Source organism: Trichomycterus rosablanca, chromosome 10 (assembly GCF_030014385.1).
Source record: "Trichomycterus rosablanca isolate fTriRos1 chromosome 10, fTriRos1.hap1, whole genome shotgun sequence".
Classification (NCBI taxonomy): Eukaryota; Metazoa; Chordata; class Actinopteri; order Siluriformes; family Trichomycteridae; genus Trichomycterus; species Trichomycterus rosablanca.
Window position 1 is genome coordinate 30,397,837 of NC_085997.1, and position 10,093 is coordinate 30,407,929.

General features: G+C 42.8%; 1 protein-coding gene across 4 annotated transcripts in view; it reads left to right on the forward strand.

Moving 5' to 3' along the window:
• mrtfab (myocardin related transcription factor Ab) overlaps positions 1-3,730 on the forward strand; it is a 55,987-nt gene extending 52,257 nt beyond the window's left edge. For all 4 annotated transcript variants that reach the window (XM_063003120.1, XM_063003122.1, XM_063003123.1 and 1 more), the window contains one exon: positions 978-3,730. In XM_063003120.1, the coding sequence (XP_062859190.1) occupies positions 978-1,504 (527 nt within the window). In that variant the 3' untranslated portion in view covers positions 1,505-3,730. The remainder of the gene's footprint in view (positions 1-977) is intronic.
• The last annotated feature ends 6,363 nt before the right edge of the window (positions 3,731-10,093 follow it).

Here is a 10,093-nt window from a genome sequence, read left to right on the forward strand (position 1 = left end):
CAGTTTATCCCATTCTTCATGACTGATTTTCTCAAGCTCTTTCAGTTTAAATAGCAAAAGTCTGTTAATTGGCATCTTCAGGTCTTTCTCTAGTTTAATTGGGTTTAAGTTTGCACTTAAGACCACTTAAGGACATTCAGAGACTCTCTTTGAAGCCACTTCAGTGTTCTGGCTGAATGCTTTGCACCCAAAAAGTGCTGCATAGATGGTTGTCTGTCCAACAGACATCTCTGCACAGAACTTCCCGAGCTCTTTTGGAGTGGCCTTACCTTACAAGGCCTCTCTTGCCTGGATGCCCAGTTTGGCCTGACAGCCAAAACTAGGATGGGTTATGGGTGCCTTACTTTTCATTTTAACATTATTAAGACTGTTTTGATTGAGGGAAATTTCAAAACTTTAGATACTGTTCTATATCCCTGCCCTAATTTATCCTACAATTTGATACATTTAAATTTAAATAATTTTAATCCACTGTAATGTTCATGTATTACATAATTAAACGTAATGGTTAGATTATATACTACCTATAAAAAAATATAAACTAGTAACTGGTAAGCTAGTATAGTTATTACTAGTATAGTGTTTTAATGAATAGTAGGTATTTAGGTATTATCACTTTTAAAAGTTACATTATGCAATATTCTATATTGACTATATGTGGCTGTTTCCTTTTGCTCAGGTTTTGCTTAGAAAATGATAATAAAACTGTTAAACCATATTGTGAGAACCACAGAAAATCCGAAATGTAAAGCATAGATTTTTAACCTTAAGTCTCTTTTAAATGCAAGTACAATGACATTCTAAAAGCCCTGCTACCTAATTTAAAGAAAAGTTCATCCTGATAATATACTGTGATATTTTATAATCTTTGACACTATTAAGTGTCATTAAAGACACCAAATAATTATAAGAAATTCATAAATAATAGTAATACATTTGACGTCACTAATTGCACCCACTTTTTGTACCTGAACCAGAAATCTCAGCTGGCTTCAAGGCCAATCCAGACCCTTCCCTTTCTGAGCTGCACTCCAGCCCTGCAACTCCTTCTCCATCCTCCTCCCCACTGCACCTGTCACCCCCCACCCCTCCAGCTGACCCCACCCCAGCCTATCAGCCTACTGACGCTCATCATCAACCCGGCTCAGAAACGGGTCGTCTAGAGGACTTCCTGGAAAGCACCACGGGGTCACCACTGATCGGAGTGGAGCCCGACGGTCCGCTCACGCTGATCGACGACCTCCACAACCAAATGCTGAGCACTTCCAGTATTCTTGATCATACCCCTACCCCAATGGACACCAGTGAGCTGAGCTTCTCTCCCCACCCGAGCAGCCTGGACTTTGAAGATGGCATGGACTGGCTAGACTTATCCATGGGTGGAGGAAACAGCGGAGGGGGGACTGTCCTGGTTCCTCTGGGCTCACACACACCCCCAAGTGTTTTCTCAGCAGACTTTTTGGACAGTTCAGACCTGCAGCTGCACTGGGACTCTTGTCTGTAGCTTTGGTCTTAACTGCTTGCCAAATACAACACAACATAGCACCTTTGCTCTTATACTGTGTACAGCCTTTTACACACACGCGCACGAACACACACACCAACGTACATGCGGTTTCATGTGCTAAAAGCAATTTCATCATGCTCAGGTAGACTGCTGTATGGTATTGAAGCATTCACTTGTGTGATGAGTCTACTAACGCACTGAGTATTACCCCCCTCACCTGTGGCCACAGATATGTTTCATTATGGTTTGCCAACTGTGAAACTAACCGATACACCATTTCTGTTTGAACTCTATACTCTCGATACCCTTTCACCTCCAACAAACATTATCTGAACCATAAGTATGGGTGGCTACAGCATGATCTATTTTCTTGGTTTTAAGTTTGCACACCATGTTGCAAGGGCTCATGGGCTTTGTTCACACTGCAGATAAAAGAGCCCCATGTCCAGTTATGACCCAGTTGTATTATTTCATAACAGTATGAATAGCAAAAAAATGTCAGATGTGTTAGTTTTGTCCTGAAAGATTCCCTTCCACTTTCACACAATACTCACTTCCTAGGGAGAATACCTACTTAATTCTCTACATACTTAATAAAATGTCATTTGAACCACAGATGATAGACTACCAGTAAGCGCCAGTGGGAAATTATGAGTAATGGTTTATTTAGCACCATTTAAATGTTTTTCTTATGTGGGCGGCACGGTAGCTAAGTGGGTAGCAGTGTTGCCTCACAGCAAGAAGGTCCTGTGTTCGATCCCCAGGTGGGGCGGTCTGGGTCCTTTCTGTGCAGTTTGCATGTTCTCCTCTTGTCTGCGTGTGTTTCCTCCGGGAGCTCTGGTTTCCTCTCACAGTCCAAAAACATGCAGCCAGGCTAACTGGAGACACTGAATTGTCCTATAGGTACCTAGCCACTAGGATGCATAAACCAGTGCATTGTAGTGCCGGTCCCAAGTCCGGATAAATAGGGAGGGTTGTGTCAGGAAGGGCATCCGGCATAAAATAATGCGGATCATGATCCGCCGGCGACCCCTAACGGGAGCAGCAGGAAATAGAGAGAGGAATTTTTTTCTCATGTATTTTTGTACATAATTTAAAACAAAGTGTTTCTTTATATATATATATTCTTTATGCATTTTCTCTCCTTTTTCTCCATTGCCCGATTGCATCGTGCTTCCTCTCCACCAATGCCGATCCCTGCTCTGATTGAGGCAGCATGCCGTATACATCTTATCACCTACATTTTGACGAGTGCAGTGCAGCTCAGCGTTGTGTACGGAGAGACACACCCTGAGAGCACTCTTTTTGCATCTCTGTGCAGGCGCCATCAATCAGCCAGCAGAGGTCATAATTGCACCAGTCATGAGAGAGAGACCCCGTCCGGCTTAGTCCTGCTCATCTGAACAACAGGCCAATCGTTGTTCATGTGGCCGCTCAGCCTCACCCGGCAGAGATCCCATCTCTGGTTCCAGCGTGTGTTTTTACCGCTGCGCCACCTGAGCGGCCTAAGTATTTCAATTAGAAGTAAACACATACAATATAATCGCAATAAACATGCCGTAAATGTGCAGTACATTCAAACCCTCATTTTTCTTTATTAATGGTAGAAGTTAAATTAGACCCCTTTTTAAAATAAAGAGAATAGGGGGACTAAAAGGGTACTGGGACCTAAAGCATCTAAATGTGTATTTACACCACAAATATGCAAGCAGGATAAAAATCTAAATTTGCAGTGTGAACATAGCCATAGTCCTGAATAGTATTTCAATCCTGGCCCTTTCTAAACGTCAGATTTTTGGTGTGTTACCTCCCTGTGCTGTATTACTGAAAATAGTATGATGATACCACTTCACTGACTGGCACTGTTTCAGTTAGTGCACATAGTGGAAAGAAGGTATATGCTGTGAGGGACAGTAGTTACCTAATACCTGTCTGGCTTCGGAGTAGCTTTTAAAAATGCCAGTGCTTTCAACTTTGCACTTACTCTGACCTGACCAGTGCTCTGGTTTAAGGTAACCTCCAATCACAAGAGCTGGGAACCGGGTTTGGTGATGTTCACCATACTCTATGCATTGCTGTATTAAAGGTACATATTATTGACTTAAGCCGTTTTCCTCTCTGATTGTGTAAATGAGAGGTGGAGGTCAGGTTTAGCAATCAGACTTCAGAGTATTCGAAAACTGTTATTTTTTAAAAAGACAAAATAAACCGAATGTAATGAAATTGTTTTTTGTATTTGGTGCTTGTGACAATTTAGTTTCACCTTTTAAAGATTTCTGCTGCTATCCAAGAATTAATTTAAACAAATACATTATATTGCCAGTGAGTGCCAAGTATTCACTCACTCATCCAAATCATTGAATTCAGGTGTTACAATCACTTTCATGGCCACAGGTGTATAAAACCAAGCACCTAGGCATGCAGACTGCTTCTACAAACATTAGTGAAAGAATGGGTCGCTCTCAGGAGCTCAGTGAATTTCAGCGTGGTACTGTGATATGATGCCACCTGTGCAACAAGTCCAGTCGTGAAATTTCCTCGCTACTAAATATTCCACAGTCAACTGTCAGTGGTATTATAACAAAGTGGAAGCGATTGGGAACGACAGCAACTCAGCCATGAAGTGGTAGGGCACGTAAAATGACAGAGCGGGGTCAGCGGATGCTGAGGCGCATAGTGCGCAGAGGTCGCCAACTTTCTGCAGAGTCGATCGCTACAGACCTCCAAACTTAATGTGGCCTTCAGATTAGCTCAAGAACAGTGTGTAGAGAGCTTCGTGGAATGGGTTTCCAGGGCCGAGCAGCTGCATCCAAGCCTTACATCACCAAGCGCAATGCAAAGTAACAGATGCAGTGGTGTAAAGCACGCCCCCACTGGACTCTAGAGCAGTGGAGACGTGTTCTCTGGAGTGACGAATCACGCTTCTCCGTCTGGCAATCCGATGGACGAGTCTGGGTTTGGCGGTTGCCAGGAGAACGGTACTTGTCTGACTACATTGTGCCAAGTGTAAATGTGGTGGAGGGGGGATTATGGTGTTTTTTTAGGAGTTTTTTTAGGAGTTGGGCTCGACCCCTTAGTTCCAGTGAAAGGAACTCTTAATGCTTCAGCATACCAAGAGATTTTGGACAATTTCATGCATATAACTTTGTGGGAACAGTTTGGGGATGGCCCCTTCCTGTTCCAACATGACTGTGCACCAGTGCACAAAGCAAGGTCCATAAAGACATGGATGAACGAGTTTGGTGTGGAAGAACTTGAATGGTCTGCACCTCAACCCGATAGAACACCTTTGGGATGAATTAGAGCGGAGACTGCGAGCCAGGCCTTCTCATCCAACATCAGTGTCTGACCTCACAAATGCGCTTCTGGAAGAATGGTCAAAAATGTCCATAAACACACTCCTAAACCTTGTGGAAAGCCTTCCCAGAAGAGCTGAAGCTGTTATAGCTGCAAAGGGTGGGCCAACATTATATTAAACCCTATGGGTTTAGAATGGGAGTCACTCAAGTTCATAGGCGTGTGAAGGCAGATGAGCGAATACTTTTGGCAATATAGTGTAGCTATGCAATCTACCTAGATAACCAATAACAGCAGACTGAGTTTAACTGAAGCGTTTGGTAACTGTCTTTGTGTCACTTTCATTAGATGTCATGCTACCTTTTCACATAATCTGTTTTACTGAAATTTCTGCCCTGCTAAAGCTACCCGAATCTACTTCTTTAAGGTGATGTTTTACACTTTTGGTTCCATTTATGACATGACAGGTAATTACAGGTGACACGTTATTCTTCAGTTCAATTTCAATGTTAAACGTCACATGCGATTTTGTATCTCCAATTCACCTAACTTACATGCATTTGAACTGTGGGAGGAAACCCATGCAGACAGAGGAGGAACATGCAAAGTCCTCACAGAAAGCACCTGGACCACTCCACTGGGAATCAAACCCAGGACCTTCTTGCTGTAAGGTGACTGCTACCCACCGAGATAAAGTGCCACCCCTGAATCTACTGTAAGTACCATGCGAAGTGAAAACACCTCTGCCATAAAGCAGAGACACACACCATTTTATTTTTAGAATCCATATCAACTTTTGATTTATTGGGAGTTGCATTAAATCAAATGCACCATGCACATACTAAGCATTGTCAGGTAATTTAAGAGCATTACTGCTGGACTCTGGAGCGCTGGTGTACAGTTTTCAGGTATACCAGAGCAGATTTGGTGGATACCAGGGGAAAACTACATACCCAAATGCCACCATATAATGTACCACCGTTCCAGTAAAAGGAAATCCTAATGCTACAATGAGACACAATGATATTTTAGAAAAAGCTGAGCTTCCAACATTCTGGCAGCAGATATTCGGTACTAGCATGACATCACCTTAAGGTCAAGTGAGGTCAATAAAACTGGTTTGGTGTGCTGGAAGCACTTCACTGAACTGCGGGCGGCACAGTGGCTGAGTGGGTAGCACTGTCGCCTCACAGCAAGAGGGTGCTGGGTTCTGGGTTCGATCCCCAGGCGAGGCGGTCCGGGTCCTTTCTGTGTGGAGTTTGCATGTTCTCCCCGTGTCCGTGTGGGTTTCCTCCGGGTGCTCCGGTTTCCTCCCACAGTCTAAAGATATGCAAGTGAGGTGAATTGGAGATACTAAATTGTCCATGACTGTGTTCGATATAACCTTGAGAAGTGATGAACCTCGTGTAATGAGTAACTACCGTTCCTGTCATTAATGTAACCAGTGTGTGTAAAACATGACGTTAAAATCCTAATAAACAAATCACTGAACTGCAACAGAGACTTTAAATACAACATATTTGGGGTGATTTGGGACAGCACCTGTTATCCGTATCCCCCAATAATAGTACCAAATTCGCTTCTTGTGGTTAAATTAAAATAAACACCTACAGTCATGTTTTAAAACCGTATTGCTGCAATTCTTATACTGACCAGCAGAGGGAGCTACAGTCTATGCAATTTCCTTCGTTATCTGAGATTTGTGCTGCAAGAAAGAAGACTGAAGGTTTGTAGTTTGTTGGAGGCTCACACTGTTAGACCAAAAGTATGTGGTCACCTGATTATGAGCTAGTTGGACATCCCAAGCCATAGCCACGATCATTGTTTCTAAGCAGTATAGTGCACTCTAAAATGTAAAAATTTTGTCTAAATATTGGCACTCAGGTGGCGCAGTGGTAAAATATGCAAGCACACCAGAGCTGACATTTCAAACTCGACAAATCGAAACTCAGCTCTGCCATCCGGCTGGTATGGGTGCCTACATGAACAACAATTGGCTGTTGTTCATACAGGGTGGGAGCTGGATAGGGACCTCATACAGTGGGGCCAAAAAGTATTTAGTCAGCCACTGATTTTGCAGGTTCTCCTACTTAGAAAGATGAGAGAGGTCTGTAATTTTCATCATAGGTACACTTCAACTATGAGAGACAAAATGAGAAAAAATCCAGGAAATCACATTGTAGGATTTTTAAAGAATTTATTTGTAAATTATGGTGGAAAATAAGTATTTGGTCAATAACAAACAAGCAAGATTTCTGGCTCTCACAGACCTGTAACTTCTTCTTTAAGAAGCTCTTCTGTCCTCCACTCATTACCTGTATTAATGGCACCTGTTTGACCTCGTTATCTGTATAAAAGACACCTGTCCACAGCCTCAAACAGTCAACCATGGCCAAGACCAAAGAGCTGTCGAAGGACACCAGGAAGAAAATTGTAGACCTGCACCAGGCTGGGAAGAGTGAATCTACAATAGGCAAGCAGGTTGGTGTGAATAAATCAACAGTGGGAGCAATTGTAAGAAAATGGAAGACATACAAGACCATTGATAATCTCCCTCAATCCCGTGGGGTCAAAATGATCATGAGAACGGTGAGCAAAAATCCCAGAACTACACGGCGGGACCTGATGAATGACCTGCAGAGAGCTGGGGCCAAAGTAACAAAGGCTACCATCAGTAACACTCTACGTCGAGAGGGACTCAAATCCTGCAGTGCCAGGCGTGTCCCCCTGCTTAAGCCAGTACATGTCCAGGCCCGTCTGAAGTTCGCCAGAGAGCTTATGGATGATCCAGAAGAGGATTGGGAGAATATCATGTGGTCAGATGAAACCAAAATGGAACTTTTTGGTAAAAACTCAACTCGACGTGTTTGGAGGAAGAAGAATGCTGAGTTGCACACCATACCTACTGTGAAGCATGGGGGTGGAAACATCATGCTTTGGGGCTGTTTTTCTGCAAAGAGGACAGGACGACTGATCCGTGTTAAGGGAAGAATGAACGGGGCCATGTATCGTGAGATTTTAAGCCAAAACCTCCTTCCATCAGTGAGAGCATTGAAGATGGAACGTGGCTGGGTCTTCCAGCATGACAATGATCCCAAACACACCGCTTGGGCAACGAAGAAGTGGCTCTGTAAAAAGCATTTCAAGGTCCTGGAGTGGCCTAGCCAGTCTCCAGACCTCAACCCCATAGAAAATTTGTGGAGTCCGTGTTGCCCAGCGACAGCCCCAAAACATCACTGCTCTAGAGGAGATCTGCATGGAGGAATGGGCCAAAATACCAGCTACAGTGTGTGCAAACCTGGTGAAGACTTACAGGAAACGTTTGACCTCTGTCATTGCCAACAAAGGTTATGTTACAAAGTAATGAGTTGAACTTTTGTTATTGACCAAATACTTATTTTCCACCATAATTTACAAATAAATTCTTTAAAAATCCTACAATGTGATTTCCTGGATTTTTCTTTCTCATTTTGTCTCTCATAGTTGAAGTGTACCTATGATGAAAATTACAGACCTCTCTCATCTTTCTAAGTAGGAGAACTTGCACAATCAGTGGCTGACTAAATACTTTTTGGCCCCACTGTAACTGATGCAATTACAACCTCTGCTGGTTGACTGATGGTTCCTGCCCAGAGTAGAGGAATAATGCGTAGATCAGGGTGTGGCTCTCCGTACACAAAGCTGATCTGCATATGAACTCGGCTGGTGCAGGTGAAAAGATGCAGTGGGCTACAGCACGTGTCAGAGGGGGCGTGTGTCAGTCTCGCGCTCCTCAATCAGCAACGGAGATCCAACGGAGATTGGATGTGCTAAAGTCGGGAGAGAAAGGGGAGAAAACGCATTAACAAATGATGATTAGATTACAGATTAGATTATTCCCATCAAATATTTTCACCAGCCACCAGTGTCCATACTAATTTCCATGGATTTGAAATATGATGTCCTATGTGAAGCTCACGGTCAGGTGTCCACATACGTTTAGCAATTTAGTGTACTTTTAGTTCTTTTAAGAACCCACACAGAAGTGTAAACTTTACGAAAAGTACTTTGAATTGTCTGTAGTATTCTAACAGGGGATTTAACATCAGGCCTCAGTAGATGGATGTAGCGGATATCTGACCTTTTAAAAGCAAAATTGATTTTGTTCCCAATTCACTGGACTGCACTGCGCCGCGCTGTGCCCTTCATTTGACTTTCTGAGACCATCCACCTTTAGCATTAAAACCCCAATCATATTATTGTTACAAAATGTTTAGTCAACAGCTTTTAATTTATCTTCAGAATTACTGACAAAATTTACCTAAATAATGTTATATATTTTTATTAGATAAAAAAAAGCCCTTTCTCACACAATACAAACTAATGAACTTAAAAGAATATACACAATAAATGTTTGTTATAGCTTAATATAGTTACTTATACAGAAATATCTTAGTGTTGCTTATTAAAAAAGATTCAGAGGATTTAATGTAACATGTAAATACATCAAAGGTGCACACAATGTTTACAGGGGTGTCAAGTTAAAAAATCTAAATGATTGCAAAAAGGACATGACTGGATATACACCGATCAGCCATAACATTAAAACCACCTCCTTGTTTCTACACTCACTGTCCATTTTATCAGCTCCACTTACCATATAGAAGCACTTTGTAGTTCTACAATTACTGACTGTAGTCCATCTGTTTCACTGCAGGCTTTGTTAGCCCCTTTCATGCTGTTCTTCAATGGTCAGGACTCTCCCAGGACCACTACAGAGTAGGTATTATTTGGGTGGTGGGTCATTCTCAGCACTGCAGTGACACTGACATGGTGGTGGTGTGTTAGTGTGTGTTGTGCTGGTATGAGTGGATAAGACACAGCAGCGCTGATGGAGTTTTTAAACACCTCACTGTCGCTGCTGGACTGAGAATAGTCCACCAACCAAAAATATATCCAGCCAACAGCGCCCTGTGGGCAGCGTCCTGTGAACACTGATGAAGGTCTAGAAGATGACCAACTCAAACAGCAGCAATAGATGAGTGATTGTCTCTGACTTTACATCTACAAGGTGAACCAACCAGGTAGGAGTGTCTAATAGAGTGGACTGTGAGTGCACAACACACACTCACACACCACCACCATGTCAGTGTCACTGTAGTGTTGAGAATGACCCACCACCTAAATAATACCTACTCTGTGGTGGTCCTGTGGGGGTCCTGACCACTGAAGAACAGGGTGAAAGCAGGTTAGAAAAAGTATGTAGAGAAATAGATGGACTACAGTCAGTAATTGTAGAACTACAAAATG